The following is a 21527-nucleotide window of genomic DNA, read 5'->3' as shown; positions in this document are numbered from 1 at the left end:
ATTAAGTGTGTATATAAAATGAGCTATCTATATTCTGCTGAGATTGAACTGACCTTTTATTTTGTGAAAAGAATATCGATAGTTGTCCTCTGTGAATATTGTATCACTTTTAATGCAACAATATTACACTGAAATTTCTCCCAGCTCATTATTAAAACAATAGAATGGTGCACACAAGTGGATGCATACATAAGAAATAGAGTCCCACATTCTAGGAAAGGGTTGAGAGCAGAAAGGTAATTAATGAATCTTGGTCCTGATCATCCAATAGACCAAGTTTATAAAAATCTCGACCAATTCAGCTGAATACAACTGTCAAGGGCTTGATAAATAAACCCCCTGTTTTGTTGCCTGGCTAGATTGCAAGGAAAGGGGAGGAGAGAAGAAAAGAAAGAATTTTGTCAAATACAACCTGGGTAGACTGTGGACAGTGATTCATTGCCCAGTCACAAATTGGGCAGTCCTAACATGACAGAAGGTGTGATGGCAATGATTAATAATCCATAATATACTGATCAATCACCACAGAAAGAAAAACTGAAGCCACAAGTGTTTATCTCACTGATAGTCAGCTGCTCTTCTGGGTACTCTGTTGGAAATAGGACACAAACCCTTTGTTAACAGACTGGAAAGAAGGTGATGGCTGTATCCCACATGCTTCCTCACAGCAGACTAAAGAGTTCCTAGGTTGCCTCTTTCCCCATTTTTTCTCGTAAAAAGCTTCCTGATCGCTATGTTCTGTCTGTGCTAGATACACTGTCAGATGAAGGTGCGTTTACTGACTGCTTCCTTGATGTAGTATGTCAAGGAAGTTGCTGTCAGTTGTTCATTCACAGTTGCTAGTAAACAGTAAATGGACTCTTTCTGGCCATTGCAAAACTTTTATGACTGAAAAATCACATGATAATTCTGTGGAATACAAAGCATGGGGTTTGTGGCCAATTACAAAACACAGGTATGAGATCTGTATCCATTACTGCCATACCTACATATTTCCATCCCTTCCCTACAACTATTTCTTGGAGTCATTTCAAATTTGCATGAAAAAGCTGTTCTTATTTGCTTGCTAGTATTAAATTTCAGAAGATCTTGCTGACATGGATCTTTTGGACTCTATGCAGGATCTTACTCTCATGCTGTTAAAATGTACATGTTTTCAACCCTGAATTTCAAATATCCTTTTAAACTCACGGTTACAATGCTACGTTTCAAATATGTAAAAAAGAATGAAGAAATTGGGTTAAGGAAATGGATAGCATTCTCAATTTCAAATTTGCTGTGTTTTTCCCTAGTGTCCTGAATACAAAAGACCTAGAGATATTGCAGTTGATTGGATAGCTGGCAACATTTATTGGACTGATCATTCCAGAATGCACTGGTTCAGTTATTATACAACTCACTGGACAAGTTTAAGATACTCCATCAATGTAGGGCAAATAAATGGACCAAACTGCACAAGACTTCTTACAAATATGGCTGGAGAACCATATGCAATTGCTGTCAATCCTCCCAAAGGGTATGTTGTGAAAAGTTTTTATTGTGATTGATCTATTTTGTTTTCTGTGATTTGCTTAGAGTTGGGTTTAGGAGATTTCTCCAGCTTGAGAATATAGTGCATTTGCTCTCTCTTTCACTCAGCTTACATGGGTTCCAAATGAGAGCAATTACTGTCACCAACTGTTTTTGTAGTTTCCTCCTCAGATACATGCACATGCTATTAAGCGAAATCCTGAACACAGCGCCTTATGTGAATGCTATGGTAGGGGACTTATCTGGATAGCAGAGGCCATGCCAAAGGGAGAGCCAACTCAGTTATGGTGAAGCTCCCATGGGTCACATTCCAGTGTGAGCAGGAGAAAATGGAGAGGGACAGAACCAAAGGCAAAGGATGTGGGCCAAAAGGATACCAGCATATTTTGACTAAAGCACTTTCTGGCAGTAGGTGAAATGAAAAGACATTTCAAGCTTTAGAAACAGGGAGAAGCTGTACAAAAGCCAGGAAACTACCAAATGATCAATGGCTAGGGCAAAGTGTGGTATAGTGAGACCCAGTATAGTGTAGAGGTTAACAACATGGGACTGGGACTTGGGCGACCTAGGTTCTAGTCCCCACATGGACATGGAGCCAACTGGATGAATTTGGGTCAGTCACAGACTCTCAGCCCAACCTACTTCACAGGGCTGTTGTTGTGGGGATAAGATTGAGAGGAGGAGGAAGAGAAAGATGTAAGCCACTTCGAGTTCTTTCTAAGAAAAATGGGGTATAAATCTAACAAACACACAAATCAATAAATTTGAAAATGGGTTTGGCCATCTGGGGATACCTGTTTGGCCATGTTACAGACTGGGAGATCTGGATTTGACCCTCAGCCTTGAAGTTCTCCACTTCTCCATCCCTTTGCCAAAGTCTCTTTGTGAAACTAGAGACTTAAGAGTCTCTAGACTCTTAGGAGTCGCAAAAACATTCTCTCAAAGCATTGTTTAAAAGCAGTTCACCAAAGTAGTTTTTGACAGCCCTCACTTTTGAAGCTACACACAGTTGTCAGGATGGAGTTCACTGTAGTTTTGCCAAAAGGGTCGGGTTAGCCTGATTAACTTATTCCACTGTGTTTCCTTGAACCACAACCCTGCATGGCAGAAAGTCCTTCTGTTCAAGAAACAGGAATACAGTCCCTGCTTAGATGCATGGAATACATTTAATGGATGCATGGATCCCATTCAGGCTGAGAGTATATTATGCAAGAAACTTAGACATTTAATAATAGACAAAAACAAAAAAGTAGGACTAAATGTACACTGGGAAATGAGAAGCAAGCTCAAGGCCTTATTCTGAAGATTTCCATGACCATGCAAACCCTTCAATAACTGCAATGTAGATGCCCCTGAGATCCAAGACACTCCCATTCAAATTTGGAGTGACTTTTTGTTTCTTTTCGACTGCATGCACTGCTCCCTAGTGCCTGAGTTCCCCACAACCTTCATTACTTCTCAGAGGAATGGCTACCAAGATGTAAGAACAAGATGGGCCAGAGTGCATTTCTGCTTAGAAACATATCCACTGGGGCAGGAGCAGGGGATGTGAGGTCAGGCTAGTGATTAAATAAATAGACTGTGTCCATTCTTTCAAAAGATCTTCAAGCTTACAACAAAGTAAGGTTGAGCCAAAATATTTCTTTCCCATTACGCACACATCACTACCCAGTTCTCAGACTGCAAAGTTGGAGGGCCATTTCTGTAATTTGGAGCAGGGAATATTTAATTTTGTTTTGGGGTTGGGGTTGTTGTTGTTTTGGAGGGATGGGGGTTGTTTGTTTTTCATTATTATTATCCACTTAGCACCATTCCTCCCACTGCTGCTGGATGAAATTTTAGAAAATAAACCTTTCCATTGCTTTTCCTGTTGACAGATGAAGCATTGTTCCCTCTCTCTTTAATAAAGTCTCCTTTGAGACAAATCAGATGATTGGAGAGGATGCTTGTGCAATGCTTTCTGCTCTAACTTGGGTATTTTCAGCTTGTGTTTACCTGGAAGATGACAGACTGAGGGTAAAAGGCTTTGGGGTGGTTTAGAGAAGTGCTACAAGAACTCTGCTTGTAGAATAACCTTTTCTACCCCCCCTCTCAGTGCTGCCATTGATATGGGGGCTATCTTTATATGATCTGTCCCAAGGCACTCTGCTGCCTTTACTTGATCTAGGATTAGTGCTTTATACTCTAGGACATCTGTCTTCACATTTGGCATGAAGGATAAAATTCAGGTGAAGTCAAGGGATAATGATTTCAAAACAAAGATTTGTATCCTTGAAGTCTACTGAATAGGAAACGATCACATTTGCAAATCTCAGACTCCTTTTTGAGTTTAGCATTGTGTATATAGTCCTTTTGTCATTCTGGGCTTGTGATTTCCAGCATGATGTACTGGACAGTAATTGGAGATCATTCTCATATAGAAGAAGCAGCAATGGATGGTACTTTGAGAAGGATATTAGTACAAAAAAATTTGCAAAGACCAACAGGTATGAGAACTTTCATTTCCTGGTTTAATGTTTTTAATGTATTTGATACATAGACATATAGATTTATATTAAAATAACAGTTTAAATATTTTAAATGAATTTGAATAATTACATTGTATTTTGATGCATTCTTCTTCTGCTAAGAATTCTGTAGCAAATTCACGAAGTCCCTGATTCTGTGTTTGTGCCCCATTTCATAAATTGATGTATGCTGCATAGGAAGGCCCTTCCAAAGTTTTTTTCCCTTTCTTTTTTTCTTTTTAAGCTGTAGATATGTACAGATGAGTGCCTGCAAGTAGCAGCTCAGTTTTCTGCTTCTAGGAGGATATATGTTGTTGCTATAAATAGCTTGTAGTATTTGGGTTTTGATTTATGCCTATTACCTCAGTAATAGTAATAAAACCCCCAATTCCTTCATTCTTCTAAAATGACAAATTGTTACAGCAGCGGCATGAATTAAATCATTTTATGGTTCAAATGTTTTACCATCTACAGCTCTTAACATGACACAAATCATCAAATTAATCATTCCTTCCTAAGCCAAGGGCTGCTAGATTTAACTGTAATGTCATTGGCTATAGGCTGTTAAGGCACAGAGCATTTCCATTGTTTTTCTGACTATTGAATTAATACTGTTTAAGTACTCAATATAGATAAATGGATACAAATGTAAAACGCCATCTTTCAATGATATAGTTTGGGAATAGATTAGCAAATATTGCCACATATTATTGGAAAGAAAAGGGAGGACAGTGAAGGGAAAAATATAAATATTTCCAAGGACCGTACCCTACATTCCCAGAATCCAAGCACTTTAAAAAGAACTCATAGGGCCAATAAAAGTATTTATACAGTGGTCATTTCCCCATCAAACAAACTATGCCATTCAGGTGTGAATGACACAACAAGCTGAACCTAAGCAGGTAAGTAGGAAAATTATAGCTGCCATTCACTGCTGCGTCAGACAATCATTGATGGTGCAGATTGGCTGTGGATAGAAAGAGTTTTCATCATGAAAATTAAGGATGTAAAACAAACTCATATAAGTAAACACTGAAGTTATAACTTGAAAGTTAAAATAGAGTTGTAGTATTATTACTCTTCCTATTTGTGATTTGTGTGTATGTGTGTGAATTGTAAAATACATACATAACATAATCCTAATATCCAACAGAAAACTGGGAAAATTGAAAATGTCTCTCTGCAGTGCAGCAAACCTATAAAACAGGGAAGTAATTGAGTCTCCCTGGGCAAGACAGATAGGAGTAGCAGAATGTGCGGCACATCTCGTTCTTGCACTTCCATTCCAGAATTGTTACTAGTAATGGATTACTGGTCTTACCAGACTACATAAATGCTCCCATCCGTGATGATTCAATATTGATGACTATGGTTTAGAATATTCTTTCCAGTTTAGGGAATATAGAGCCTTTTCCAAGATTCCTTTGCAAACCTGTACATTAAGCAAGCAGAAACCAATTAATTATATGAGATGATCTCTGATATAGTTCTCTTCCCATCTGTGTCAAACTTGACCCAAGTCTTTACTACATTTCTGTAAGAAGCATTATAATTACAGGTCATGTACTGATTCCAAAATGATAATTGCTGAATAGATGAGATCAGAATTGCAAAATGGATTAAATATTCTGTTGTGAAGAACCCGAAGACAGAGCTCATTTTTTAATTGAAGTTAGATCTGGGCAATAGCATTGCTTGGTTGCTTATATTTAATTAATTTATTTATTTAAAACTTTTCTAGACTTGGCCCTTACTAGAGTCTCAGGACAGTTTAACAACAAAATGTAAAATAAAACGCAGTGCCTAGCTTGCCTGTTGGTCATTCGAGATGTTATAATAGGGTTGTCCAATTAGGGAAGAAAGAATAAGCAATGTTCAAGACAATTGTGGTTTTCTCTTCTTGGACTTCTGGAATTTCTGTTTGCCAGTTTCATGTTTGTGGTACCCCATTATTGTTCACAAATGCAGATTTTTTTTCTTTCCTCGAACACAGTGTGGAACTTGAAAGACATGAACTTGAAAATGTGTGCTCCCCTCCTCTCCATAGGCTAAGGTGTGAAAATGGGGAGGAAATACACATTTTCAGAAGTGTCTGCTTCTGCAAACATAATCCTGGGCAATTGTGAACATTTCATATTTTTAGTCAGGGCTGCAAATAGACCTTGCCTGCATTATTGTAGACAGGAATAAAAATCTGGTCCAAAACTACTTTATTTCACTATATTTTACAAAAGTGTAAGTAGTTTTGTGTCTTTCTTCAATTAAAACTATGTCAGCCTGTATATTATTAGTATTAGTATATTATTTAGTATATTATATACTAAAAATATTTATTTATTTATTAGGATATTTTTATCCCGTCCAATACAGTTCATCTCCGGACAGCTTACAATATTAATGTTTGTGTTTAAAAATACAAAATAATCCCTTCTAAGTAAGCCTATAAACTGGTCTCTTTCCCTTTGTTTTGTATGGCCATGAGAAGAGTCTGGACTATGGAATATAAATATTGTACATTTTCCCATACATTTTCATAAGGGGTTGGGTTAGGTTATGTATTTTCTTAAGGAAGATTTTGAAATGTTTACTGTTTATTTTGCAGGTCTTGTTGTTGATTACTTTAGTCAGCGCTTGTTCTGGGCTGATTTTGAGTTATCAGTAATTGGCAGTGTTCTTTTTGATGGCTCTGATTTGGTCATATGTGTGAGTAGTAAACAAGGTATGTGTATTTTTTTACCTATCTAACTGTAGACTCACAGATTATAAATTCCTAGATATCAACATGGGCATCATTGCGTTAAAGTGTTTTAAAGTATTGGGTATGTTAAAACTAGCTATCTTTTTAGAGTGGTTAATTGTCTATAACAGCAGCAAAATATAAAACCAAGTAATTTTTTCCTTAATTTGCAAGCAGTAAATCTGGTTTTACAACATGCAAACATGCATAATTTGATACAAAATTCCACAGTATGTTTGCTTGAAATACAGATTTTTAAATAAATACCATAACCAATTCTCTCTTAGTGCAAGACTTGCAAAGTCAACAAAATATTCTTCTGCATTTTCCTATACTTCTGTGCGTCTTTGAAACAATTAGAAAACAATCCTTGAACTTTCCTGTTATACAATGTACAATCTGCTGGTGAGTGCCCACATTAAAAAATAAAAATGAATCCCTGTCCTTTAAAAAAGGAAAATACAAATGTGTTGCTGCTGCTTCTCTTCTTTCTTGCCCAGAGTGTAAAGAACCCTAAAATATGGTATCTTGTAAACTCTGTATAATGTCTTGTCTTTAAATAGTGCACCGGCGTTGGTTGCCTGCTGTACTTCCCACATTCTATTGGAATGATGCAGCAGATGGATGGAAAGACTATGATTGCCTAGCAGAGATCTCATGTAGTATCTTCCATCTAGCTTTTAGTTTTGTAATTCCAACCCTTCAATAATTTAGATATTATTAAAATCCAAAAATACAATTTCTAAGTTGCTTGTAGCATTTTATGTGTTGATACCGAAATGCAATATGGAAGCATGTAACTTAACATGTACCTTTCTCTTTCTTTCTTTCTTTCTTTCTTTCTTTCTTTCTTTCTTTCTTTCTTTCTTATTCAAGGGTTACTCCATCCTCACAGAATTGATATTTTTGAGAATTATATATATGGGGCAGGACCTAAAAATGGTGCATTTAGAGTACAAAAATTTGGCCATGGTTCTGTAGAATATCTGAATTTAGAGACTGATAAGACAAAAAGTGCCTTGATATCACATCGCTACAAACAGACATACAGTGAGTATATACTAATAAAACGTTTTAAGGCTCAAGATAGCAAATAGAATAAATATGCAAATAGTTTATCCCTTCCATACCCTTGTATCCAACATGAGTGAGCCTTGGGAAAGTGTAAGGCACTGGCTCTACATTTGGAATGTGCAGAGGTCTCTCTCACTGGATGTAATGGTCAGGTGTGTTGTGACCGGAAGGAAGATGAAGTAGCTCCATTATGTGCTATGTCGCCCTTCCCCATCTCAGTGTCCCCTACATGCTTCGGAGGACAGTTCACACCATTTTGAATTACTTCGCAGGAGATTAAACTCCAACATATCTAGAGGGCACCGGTGGGAAAAGCTGCCACTGTAGGTAATCCTTGGTCACGGACATACATGATGTATGCATTGACAAAATAGATTGTTCTTCCCATTCAGTAAATGGAGTAACATTTAAGGAAAAATAATCATCAAGTTGCCATAATCAAGGTCCTAATCCATTTTGTCTGGTTTGAGATATTCTTATAGCATTTGAATATTCAGCCTGGAGTTGGTTACACACCTTTACATCTTTACAGTTTCTAAATAATTCACTGTGCTATAGCTTTACCCGTTCTAGTCCGTTATCACGCCTCATCTTGGAAGCTAAGCAGGGTCAGGCCTGGTTGGAATCTGGATGGGGGACTTCAATGTTGTGAACCACCCAGAGAGCTTCGGCTATGGGTGGTATAGAAATATAATAATAATAATAATAATAATAATAATAATAATAATAATAATAATATACTTACAACTCAATTGTCAGCTTATGTTGGAAAAATAATACTATTAAAATAATCTGAATTTTGAATTGATGCCACAGTCATTTCTAAGGAAAACCACCAAAATACCTTAAATGACTACAGCCTTTATATACTCTTGAATTCTACTCTATCACAAAAGACTAGAAGAAATCTCTTCACTTTAAAAATTACTTCATACATACCTCCATGTGCACACAGCATTTGTAACTCTTTATCACTGCAAGCAGAAGAAATAAAAGCTTGCTTATTTGTTTGTTGACAAAGCTATCTCATCATTTCCTCCAAGGAGCCAAGGTAGCACACAGGATCCTCTTCTCCATACAACCTGTGAGGCAGATTAGACTGAAAATCAGTGAATGGTTCAAAATTTCTGAACTTCATTGCTGAATCTCTCCAGTCCCAGTCCTACACTCTGCAACAGCACTGGTGCCATTCTTAGTCTTGCTCTGATTCTTCCTCTTATATTTATATCTTACTGTTTTCCTCTTGCAAGAACCCGCATTAGTCTTCTTCCTATCCATTTTTAGCTTCCCAACATGAGCTTTGCTGCCTAGCCAAACTTTTGCATTAAAACAGGAAATTGCTTTAAATTGCTTGCTCATAGGAAATATCCCACAGGCAGGAAAAAGCATATCTTTCCAAGGATGGAGAGAGACACACAACTTCTAAAGAAATCCAGTCTCAGACTTCCCCGCCCTTCCATAAAATGTTCCACTTCACTTACCTCCATGACTTTGAGAGAAATAAAAGAAAATTCACTGTGGAAAATCTTGGAACCACAGAACTCAAAGCCCTCCTCCTCTCACACACATTTATGTCGGCCCTGGGATTGGCATAAATAATAATTCTTCCATGACTTATTTATTCATTTATTTATTTAAAACTTTTATATGCCATCACCACATGCCTCGGCATCTGGGGATTCAAGTGGTTTGAAGCATATAATCTGATTTTTGCTTATGGGGTTCCAATGTATGCAACAGGTTCATTATTATTATTATTATTATTACATTTCTATGCCGCCCCTTGCCGAAGCCTCGGGGTGGCTTACAACACAATAAGATACATTGAAATACAATAGAACATAATAAATTACCACTAAATACAAAAATACAAAAAATACACTGAGATACAATAATATAAAATTAAAATTAACAGTATATAATAAGTAAATAAAGAATATAGGAGGAGAAAAGAGAAGGAAGAAGAAGTTGCCCTGGCCAGATCATATATTTTAACAATTAAAATGATGTTTAAATAAAAAGGTCTTTACCTGGCGCCGAAAAACCAGTAACGACGGTGCCAGGCGGACCTCTTTGGGGAGTGAATTCCATAGGTTGGGTGCCACCGCAGAGAAAGCCCTCCTCCGAGTACTTACTCTCCTAATTTCTTTCATGGAGGGTTCCCGGAGAAGGGACTCTCCCGCAGATCTCAAGGGGCGGTTGGGCATATACGGACGTAAGCGCTCGTTCAGGTAGCCAGGACCCAGGCTGTTTAGGGCTTTATAGGTCATAACCAACACCTTGAATTGGGCCCGGGCTTCAATGGGAAGACAGTGAAGCTGACGGAGGACTGGAGTCATGTGAGCATAACGCCCCGTCCCTGTCAGCAACCTGGCAGCTCTATTTTGCACCAATTGAAGTGTTCGGACCGTCTTCAGGGGAAGCCCCATGTAAAGCGCGTTACAGAAGTCTAGGCGGGAATGTTTTAATAAATAAATAAATAAATAAATAAATAAATAAATAAGAGTCACCAGCGTGTGTGTCACCGTCACCAGGCAGTCGTACTCCAGGTAGGGGCGCAGCTGATTAATCAGCCGAAGCTGAAGGAAGGCACTCCTCGCCACCGCTGTCACCTGAGCTTCCAAAGAAAGCTCCGGGTTGAGGAGTACTAAGCTGCGGACCTTGTCCCTAAGAGGGAGTGTTGCACCATTCAGGGCCAGGTCAAATGCACCCTCTCCGAAGCCCGATCCGCCAACCAACAGGACCTCCGTCTTGTCTGGATTGAGTTTCAGTTTATTGGCCCTCATCCATTCCATTACCTCGGCCAAGCACTGGTTCAGCACAGCCATTGCCTCACCTGGATTAGTGGAAAACGAGAGGTAGAGCTGGGTATCATCAGCATATTGATGATTCCGCAGCCCACGCCTCCTGATAACCTCTCCCAGCAGTTTCATATAGATGTTAAATAGCAGAGGGGATAGAATGGAGCCCTGTGTTACTCCATGGCATAGCTGCCATGGCGCAGAGACATAGTCCCCCAGCACTACCTTCTGGAATCGACCGTTGAGATAGGAGCGGAACCACTGCAAAGCAGTGCCTCCAACCCCCAGTCCCGCTAGCCTATCCAGAAGGATACCATGGTCGATGGTATCGAAAGCCGCCGAGAGGTCCAGAAGAACCAACAGAGATGCACTCCCCCTGTCCTCCTCCCTGCACAGGTCATCGAACAGGGCGACCAAGGCAGATTCAGTACTGTACCCAGGTCTGAAGCCAGACTGAAAAGGATCCAGACCACAAGAATAGCTGCCAAATACTACTTACAGCTCTTGATCTAGCTGCCTAAAAAATTGTTATATTTACACAATGGGTGCTAACAGTGCTTTTTTTGTAAAAAAAAAAAAAAGGGGGGGGGTGCCGGAACTCATGTTGCCGCCGGCAGTAAGCACACACACCAGTCCCAGGCAGCTATCTCTCACTATCAGATAGCAGACACAATAGCAGCCTGCAGGCACTATGTTAATGATGTTTGCTGCTGATCTGCTACGTGGTTCAAAATCACTTCGTAAAATCCGTTGAAAAAAAGGTGCCGGAATGCCGTTCCGGTGCATTCTATGACAAAAAAAGCCCTGGGTGCTAATTAAAAAAAAACCCTGCAGGCTTCTCCTGGAAAAATAAATTTAAGTAAAAACAAACAAAGTTAAACATTACTAAATCTCATTGATACCATTACAGTACAATTCTACGCCACCTGGTAGGTGGTCTTCTACCAGCCTTCATTATGCTTATGAAGTGCTCCTTAGGTGGAGAACTGCTTTCACTAATGCATGTAATGCTCCAAAATGTACAGTGGAAGAGGTGGCAGATTTTCCTGACTTTACCCTTCCCAAACTTACCTAGGAAAGTTCTGCCCATCATGTTCTTTAAAGTCTCTTGCTAAAAATAATAAGACTTCAAAGTTCTAAACTTTCACTATTTCCAGCAAGTTAGCCATGTTAGGCAGTTGCAGCAAGAACAACAAATAGATGACACACAGTTCCCTTAATGAAGTGTTATCCTCAGTTGACAGGTATATAGTTGGGCAATAGGGGGAAGAATTAGAAGGAACTGAAATGCAGAAAGCACAACCATTGATAATTCCTTACACTGGCAATTGACAAAACAGTTAGGATATAACACAGACATCCTTGCAGTTCTAAATTGGTTAGCTAATTAACATGTAAAGTACAATCAAAAGTCATTTTCCCAGTATGATCAGTAATTATATACCAACCCATCTTTGAACCTCTGCAACTGAAACAAACCAGTCTAAAGACCAAGCTTAGTGTATACCCACTTTTTTAATATTGTGATTCCTGCCCTCAGTATTTTCCTTTCCTAACAACCCACCATGTGTGTCTGCATCCCTGAGAGCTAAGGATGGTACTTTATGCACCTGAAAAAGTGGATTGTGCCCACAAATTCATGTTATAAATCTTTATATTTAAGCTGCCACAAGACTCTGTTGCTTTAATGTTAACAGGATTCTGTTTAAAGTTTAAAAAAAATCTATATCACAGCTTTTTAGAGGAATAGTAATATTGACAATTGATGACAGCTATTAATTTAAAAAAACAGAATATTCCTGTAGAAAATATTCACTTGTGAATAGTTTTTGAAATTAAATATATTCTAAATTATATAAGCATGAAATCTACTTGAGGTAATGGGAATCCTTTTGAACAGGTGGTGCAGGGGCTGCAAAAGAAACGGGGGAAATTGCTGGATCAAAGAGCTTTCTGTCAGGAGGCAAATACAAATTAATTTCGTCCACTGAAATTTGCTGAATGCATAAATCCTAACAGATTAAAGGTCTTTGCTGTGGTGTTTATTCTTTATTTGATTCTTTATAATCAATTTTTTTACTTTCTGATTTTTTTCTTCTTTCTAACCAGCACTCAATCCTTGTTTGGAGTTCACCTGTGAGTTCCTATGTTTACTCAACCCTTCAGGTGCAGCTTGTGTTTGTCCAGAAGGAAAATCATTATTTAATGGAACATGTAATGATTTGAGCATTTTAGGTGGGTATTATAATTTGCTCAAGAAAGACAAGATAAATGAAATTATGACTTTATGGCTTCTAATTGGTTCATTTGAAAAATTCTATATTAGGATCCTCATTGTTCAGTGTCATCTGTAAAAGTGAAATACAATGATTTCTTTCTCGGTCCCCCCCCCCCCCAAATTCTGCTAAATCACAGTGTTGCCAAGATACTATGTAGTTGAAAACTAGGGAAAGAAATGCTCTTCATTCATGTTAAAATTTCAGTTTGGCAATACAAGAGAAATAAGTGCAGTGGATTAACAGCCTCATGTATTAAAACCTCACAGTCTGCTTAAAAGTTGCATGCTGATACTTGGAGGTCCTTCCCACCAATTCCCCATGCTTCTGAATGATCATGATAATCATATATGGGAAGAATTGTAGTCTTTACAAACAACAACCAATCACAAACTACACACTAGCTTGTTTTACATACTCAAGGGGGAGACATGATGTCTTTGTCCCAGCACAATCCTTTCAGCCTTGGAATAATTAAGAACAAAGCATGTATGTTCCCTTCTTGTGAACATATATATTGCTAAGGTTGAAGTCTGACAAAAATAGGAAGCTAGGGTATGCAAAATCTTTACTGTTTTGCTTGGTAGTGATACCAGTCTTAAGAACAGTTAAGGGATCTAGTCACAATTACATAGGTTTTGTAAGACTCCTTAAAAGGTTAGCTCACAGTTTGGTTGGCATCCTAATGTACTGTAAGTGTACAGCATTCCTCATTCTAAGTGATGACAAAAGAATAATCATTGTTTGTAAAAAGGCTGACTGGATTCTGTATTGAGCGTGGAGATTGATTTATGGCCCATTTTCCCCCATTCTGTGAAACAGCATAGTCATACAGCATCTTGTACACGAACACGATGCTACAGATTGTCAATACCTATTGAGAAATCTTGTTTTCTATTCAGCACACTTATCTCTATATGGAATGTGAGGTTTGCTACAGAAAATGAAAATTGGAATTATAGCAAGATCAAACATTTTTTAAAAATTCAACAAAGCTTCCGTTTTTCTCCCTGCCATTTTTAAAATATACTGCTTATCATCCTAAAATCTCTTACGTGGTTCACACGCATCTACTATTTTTATTACATCATCCTGACAAAACAGCAGTAAATGAATCAGCTAGACCAGCTACACAAAAGGCTTCTTCTGAGAATATAATCTCTCAACCAGATATATAGGAATATAGCTGCCCTTGTCCCCCATCATTATGGAACTGCATGTTACTCTGTGCACTAGCAGTGTGCGTTACTGCTGTTTTGTGCTAACCCTGGGTGTAGATTATTTCTTGATTTGTATTTTTTTCAATTCCCAGATTAACAATTAACAAATGTGATATATGTTTATGCTTTAAGTACAGATGAAACATGCAAGCTGACTTGTGAAAATGGAGGAAGATGTGTGATAAATGAAAAGGGGGATCCAAGATGTTACTGTTGGCCAAGTTACTCTGGGGAAAGATGTGAAACTAATCACTGTGAGAATTACTGTCAGAATGGAGGAACTTGTGCAGCTTCTGTTCTTGGTAAGCATTTAAATCATCCTTCAATGAAAAGTAAATGCTAAAATTCCTGAGAAATTAGCTGAGAAATATGCTAATTTATAGTTACATTATTGGGCATGTCGTGAGCAGAGCCAGCTGGAGCCAGGGGTCAGACTGGATGGCCTGGGAGGCCCCTTCTGACTCACTCTGTTTCTATTATCTTTACTGTTGTCATAATCAAGTAATGAATATTTTTAGTTTATAGTTTAAAGAAAAACCATGAAGCATTGAAACTTTTGTGACATATATTTACTTTCAGGTGCATGTTGTCAATAGTGCCATCAAATGTACAAATACAGAAGCTTCTTTTATGCAGAATAAATAATACAATCCTGATAAATTGACAGGAGGTTTGTTGTTATGTGCCATCAAGTCATCCCCAAGTTATTGTGATGCCATGAACGAAAGCCCTTCAAGATGTCCAGTCCATGACAGCCTTGCTCGGCTTTACTGAATTCAAGTCCGTGGCTTCCCTAATGGAGGCAATCCATCTTATACATGGTCTTCCCTTTCTTCTTCTGCCTTCATCTCTCCCTACCATGATAGTCTTCTCTGGGGCATTTTGCCTGCTTATCATGTGTCCAGAGAATGACAGCCTCAGTTTCATCATTTTTGCTTCTAGAAAAGCTCTGGCTTGATTTGAACTAGGACCTACTAGTTCATCTTTCTATCAGTCTGGAGTGTTTGCAAAGTTCTCCTCCAGCACTGTGTTTCAAATGAATCAAATTAGTGGATACAGAAATAAAAATAATGTCCTCATATCTGGATCAGATCCCCTTTCCTGTGGTTGGTTACAGTAAGAAAGCGCAGGATGATATGGAAGTAAGGATGAACAGTGAGGGAGCCAAGTTTGATTATTATTTCTTGTTAAAAGTACAAAGGGTTATGAAGAGCTCCAAAATAATCTCTCCAAACTGAGAAAAGGCAAATGTGGTCTAGTGTAAACAAATATAAAGTGATGTATGTGTGTGTGGTGAGTAGGGGCGGGGGAAAGTCTCAGCATCACATATACTGTGGTGATTTATGCTAGTGGTGGCTGACCAGGAAAGACATCTTAAAATTGTGGTAGACATCTCAGTGACAATCTTGGCCCAATGCTGTGAAAAATGCAACTTGCTGAGATTTATTAGGAACAGAACAAAAAAATGTGTGTGACTTCATATAAGTCTATTGTGTAATAACACTTAGAACTCTTTGTACAATTATAGTCATATTATAGAGTTGGAAGAGCACAGAAATTTGTTGCCCAAAATGATCAAAGGACTGGAGCAACTCCTCTGTGGGGAATGGTTACAACATCTGGCTTAGGAAAAAAAGGCAAATCTAGAGAGAAAAGATTGCACTAAATGCACTAAACGAGAAGCACTAAATGATCTATGGAATGTAGAAAGTGGATAGAGAGACATTGCTCTTTTCTGTCTCTCATAATATTATAACTAGGGATTGTTGCATGGAGAGATTCAAGACAGACAACTCTTAACACAGTACAGAGGCAAACTATGGAATTCCCTACAACAAGATCGGAAACACAAGCAGAAGGATGCTATTTCTATTATGTCATATTTATGGTTTTCCTACTGTCAGTTGGTTGGTCACAGTATGAACAGAATATTCAACTAAATAGACCGTTTATCTGATCCAGCATAGCAGCTGTTACATTCTTAACTTTCATGTTCAGCAGCTTACCTGTGCAGAAGTGTTTGCCTTTCAGGGGAAAAAAATGCCCTAAGACATTCCTTTCCCTTCAGTCATGCTCTTAGCAGGGAGAAGGAAAAGGTGTACAAATGCTACTGTGCTTTTGAATCATGCATCACTAGACAAATGATTTGGAATACTACTGTTGCTACCACTGCCACTGCTGTTAATAATAGCCGTAATAACAAAACTCAATAGCTGAAGATATCTGGGCAGTGTATTACTGCTACTACTGCTACTACTTTTACTAACATAAATAGCCAATGGGCAGAGCAATGGACAGCATGTAAGGAGCCATAGGATTCTTCGGATTCTTTGGTTGGAAGATAGCTTTGATCTCAGAGCTAAGGATCCATCCTTGGTTCTACCTCCCATTTACAATCAGGATGAAAGGAACTGTGTTAGTTGCTTAAACGAGGTTTTGCAAGATAACCTACAGAGAAGGCACAGAAAGGCATTCCAGGACACAGAGAGGAGAGGATTCTTGGTCCATAAGGATATGATGCATCCTGGTAGCGTGCCAGGCTCCTTTCCACCCCATCTGAAGTTCCTCTCCATTTCTTACCTGCAGGTCAGCTAAATATTATTTTTACTAGATGATTTGCAGGCTTGGAGGAGAAAGAAGGAAGAGATCTTTCCAACAGTCCTCCCATCCTGCATGGAATGTATGTAATCCCACTGGATTGAGCTTTAGGTAGATTTTAAGTAATTATTCATTTTGTGGTAGGCTTTAAATTGTTTGGAATTATAAGCCGTAGATTCTTGTTATCAGGACAGGAACATTAATTTGTTAAATAATGCCTGTTGGCAATTCATAGATTTATTTTCTTGAAGTTAAAGCCTTTTTGCAAATTCTGGACCTTGTGCAAGTAGATTTTTGGGGCAGCTTTAATTAAAATTTAGAAAACTATGACAGTTGTATTGATCTATATTAACTGAACAAAGAAAATAACAGTTAATTAAAAGCATTCATCCGAGAAACATAATTAAAACTTCAGCTATAACACTGACTGTTTACGCACAAACTAAACTAATAAGTATTTTAAAGCAATAATTAAGAACAGCAGCAAGATTTATGGAAAATACACTTGGTTTTATTCTTCCAAGAATTAGTGTTCACAATATAATGTTGTTATTATCACTATTGAATTCTTAATATATATTAATATATATCATACCTTAAATAAATATTATACCTTAAGAAACATCAGAAATTTAAAAATATATATTCCTGGAGGATATGCATCAAGGCCATTTCATCCTCATTCATCTGGAAGGGTGCAATCCTATCACAGAAAGACATTGTCTAGATGGCCATAGGATAAGTTGGAGCCCCAGCTCTGACCTTGGAAATGTGTCCTAAATTAGGGGCTGGGACTGAGCCTTGGAGCTGTCTCTCTTGCCCTTGTATCCCATGCAAGGTTATGAGTAGACATAAGCAATTCCAGCAGTGTTCCAGCAAGCAGGGCTGAAAGACATAGGCCGCCCATGTCTCTCCCAGGAAAGGAGAAATATGGAAGCCATTCTTGCCTCTGTACTCTCCCACTTTCTGTTGGATGCCTGTAATCCGCCGAGTCTAGAGGGTTGTGGGCAGCTGCATGGGTAGCATCCTAACTGACTACTTTTTCCATATTTCAGTTGTAAATTATATATCAAGATTATTTATAAGCATAAATAATCAATACACACAAATGAATATATAATCATTATAGATATATAATCATAGATATAGTGATATATAATTTCTGAAATTATTGCTTCAGCAAGTAACTCTTAGAATTTTACAAAATCTCATGTTTCCTTGCATCATTTCTGAGAAAAAATTGGACTGGCAAAAATATCCAGATTTATGATGAAATGAAAGCTTTACATCTCTTTTCATTTCTTCTTACTTTATATAATGAATAATAAAAACTTGAGAAGCATGTTTCCTAGAAACACAAAAGACTGAAAGAATTCATTGAACTTTTTCTCATTTCCTCTTTGCAGTTCATAAACTAGCAGCAACCTCTTCATGATCAAGAGAATTCTCATTTTTAATTTTCCCTCACTTTGTGTTTAAAATATGTATTTTATTGTATTTTCTGTTGTCATATATATTTAATTATCCATTGGTATGTTTTTTGAAATGCGAACCATGTTGCGACATTCAAAGGAATACAAAATTCTGATGGATGGCTATGTTTCATCCTCCCATCGGGCCAGTTATGTCATTAACTACAATAAGCAGATGTTATTTTTTGCCACATGCACCACCACCAAAGAGTCCTCAAAACTTGTATATGTAATCTTGTTTTAATGACAAGTTGTTTTGTTCTTTTATGCCATTACAGAAAAAAATAGTTTATTTTGTACAGGAGAAATGGTGCAAACTTCTTAGTTTCATATTTGAGTTGAAAGGAACAGTTTGGAAACAGTGGGTTAAATACAGACTATGGGCATTATGAAGCTGTGTTACTCTAGTAGGAACTAAGTTGGAATTAGGTGTAACAGCAGAATCCAACAGAAAGATTAAGGGGACCTCTGCTAGTGTTATTTGCAGATGAACGATGTTGGATGCTGCCCTGAATTATTTAATTTAGGTCTTATTAAAATACAATGGAACATGCTACATCCAAATGATTTTGATGGTCTCTGAAGTTCAGCTTTGTTGTTGTTGTTAGTCGTGCTGTCGTGTCCGCCCCATCGCGACCCCATGGACAACATTCCTCCACGCCTTCCTGTCCTCCTCCATCCCCTGGAGTCCACTTAAACTCACACCAGCTGCTTCCAACTAGCCACCTCATTCTCTGCCGTCCCCTTCTTCTTTTGCCATCAATTGTTCCCAGCATTAGGCTCTTCTCCAGGGAGTCCTTCCTTCTCATTAAGTGGCCAAAGTATTTGAGTTTCATCTTCAGTATCTGGCCTTCTAAAGAGCAGTCAGGCTTGATCTCCTCTAGGACTGACTGGTTCGATTGCCTTGCAGTCCAAGGGACTCGCAGGAGTCTCCTCCAGCACCACAATTCAAAGACCTCAATCCTTCATTGCTCAGCCTTCGTTATGGTCCAGCTTTCACAGCCATGCATTGCAACTGGGAAAACCATAGCCTTAACTATATGCACTTTTGTTGGCAGGGTGATGTCTCTGCTTTTCAGTATGCTGTCTAGATTTGCCATAGCTTTCCTCCCCAGGAGCAAGCGTCTTTTAATTTCTTGGTTGCAGTCCCCGTCTGCGGTGATCTTGGAACCCAGGAAAATAAAATCTGTCAGTACCTCCATTTCTTCCCCATCTATTTGCCAGGAAGTGGAGAGGACCAGATGCCATGATCTTAGTTTTCTTAATGATCAGTTTCAAGCCAACTTTTGCACTCTCCTCCTTCACCTGCATCAAGAGGCTCTTCAGTTCCTCTTCACTTTCTGCCATGAGAGTGGTATCATCTGCATATCTGAGGTTGTTGATATTTCTCCCAGCAATCTTCATTCCAACTGGTGATCCATCTAGCCCCACCTTTCTCATGATGTGCTCTGCATATAAGTTAAATAGGCAGGGTTACAGTATACAGCCTTGCCGAACTCCTTTCTCAATTTTGAACCAATCAGTGGTTCCATGTCCAGTTCTCACTGTTGCTTTTTGACCCGCATATAGGTTTCTCAAGAGACAAATAAGATGGTCAGGTACTCCCATCTCTTTAAGAACTTGCCACAATTTGTTGTGATCCACACAATCAAAGGCTTTAGCATAGTCAATGAAGCAGAAGTAGATGTTTTTCTGGAACTCCCTAGCTTTCTCCATGATGCAGCGTATGTTGGCAATTTGATCTCTACTTCCTCTCCCTCTTCGAAATCCTGCCTGTACTTCTGGTAGTTCCCGGTCCACATACTGCTGGAGCCTAGCTTGTAGGATTTTGAGCATAACTTTGCTTGCATGTGAAATGAGTACAATGGTGCAGTAGTTTGAACATTCTTTGGCATTGCCCTTCTTTGGGATGGGAATGTAAACTGACCTTTTCCAATCCTGTGGCCACTGCTGAGTTTTCCAAATTTGCTGGCAGATTGAGTGTAGCACTTTTACTGCATCATCTTTTAAGATTTTGAATAGCTCAGCTGGAATACTGTCACCTCCACTAGCTTTCTTGTTGCTCAGACTTCCTCAGGCCCATTTGACTTCACATTCCAGGATGTCTGGCTCAAGGTCAGTGACCACCCCATCGTGGTTATCAGGGACGTTAAGCTTTTTTTGTACAGTTCTTCTGTGTAATTCTGCCACCTCTTCTTAATCTCTTCTGCCTCTGTTAGGTCCCTGCCATTTTGGTCCTTTGTCATGCCCATCTTTGCATGAAATGTTCCCTTCATATCTCCAATTTTCTTGAAGAGATCTCGGGCCCTCCCTATTCTATTTTCTTCTATGTCTTTGCACTTTTCATTTAAGAAGGCATTCTTATCTCTTCTTGCTATTCTCTGGAATTCTGCATTCAATTGGGTGTATCTTTCGCTTTCTCCCTTGCCTTTCTCTTCCCTTCTTTCCTCAGCTATTTGTAAAGCTTCCTCAGACAGCCATTTTGCTTTCTTGCATTTCTTTTTCTTTGGGATGGCTTTAGTTGCTACCTCTTGTACAATATTGCAAACCTCTGTCCATAGTTCTTCAGGCACTCTGTCTATCAGATCTAATTCCTTAAATCTATTTGTCACCTCTACAGTATATTCATCAGGGATATGATTTAGGTCATACCTGAGTGGCCTAGTGCTTTTCCCTACTTTCTTCAATTTAAGCCTAAATTGTGCAACCAGAAGCTCATGATCTGAGCCACAGTCGGCTCCTGGTCTAGTTTTTACTGACTGTATAGAGCTTCTCCATCTTTGGCTGCAGAGCACATAGTCAATCTGATTTCTGTGTTGACCATCTGGTGATGTCCATTTGTAGAGTCGTCTCTTGGGTTGTTGGAAGAGAGTGTTTGCTATGACCATCGTATTCTCTTGACAAAATTCTACCAGCCTGTGCCCTGCTTCATTTTGTACTCCAAGGCCAAACTTGCCTGTTATTCCAGTTATCTTTGGCTTCCTCCTTTAGCATTCCAATCCCCCATGATGATAAGAACATCATTTTTTGGTGTTAATTCTAGAAGGTGTTGTAGGCCTTCATAGAACTGGTCAACTTCAGCCTCTTCAGCACCAGTGGTTGGGGCATAGTCTTGGACTACTGTGATGTTGAATGGTTTTCCTTGGATTCGAACTGAGATCATTCTGTCATTTTGGAGATTGTGTCCCAGTACTGCTTTTCCTACTCTTTTATTGACTATGAAGGCTACTCCATTTCTTCTGAGGGATTCTTGCCCGCAGTAGTTTACCTGATGGTCATCTGAATTAAATTCACCCATTCCTGTCCATTTTA

At 38.6% G+C, this 21527-nt stretch overlaps 1 protein-coding gene across 1 annotated transcript in view; it reads left to right on the top strand.

Moving 5' to 3' along the window:
* LRP1B (LDL receptor related protein 1B) overlaps window positions 1–21527 on the top strand; it is a 730365-nt gene that overhangs the window by 652958 nt on the left and 55880 nt on the right. Inside the window, exons 78-83 of the mRNA XM_044438491.1 lie at window positions 1293–1516; window positions 3910–4016; window positions 6640–6756; window positions 7651–7824; window positions 12759–12884; window positions 14283–14447. Coding sequence (XP_044294426.1) covers window positions 1293–1516; window positions 3910–4016; window positions 6640–6756; window positions 7651–7824; window positions 12759–12884; window positions 14283–14447 — 913 coding nt within the window. The remainder of the gene's footprint in view (window positions 1–1292; window positions 1517–3909; window positions 4017–6639; window positions 6757–7650; window positions 7825–12758; window positions 12885–14282; window positions 14448–21527) is intronic.

Source organism: Varanus komodoensis, unplaced genomic scaffold (assembly GCF_004798865.1).
Source record: "Varanus komodoensis strain SLA01 unplaced genomic scaffold, ASM479886v1 scaffold32, whole genome shotgun sequence".
Classification (NCBI taxonomy): domain Eukaryota; kingdom Metazoa; phylum Chordata; class Lepidosauria; order Squamata; family Varanidae; genus Varanus; species Varanus komodoensis.
This window is presented reverse-complemented; position numbering and strand designations above follow the sequence as displayed.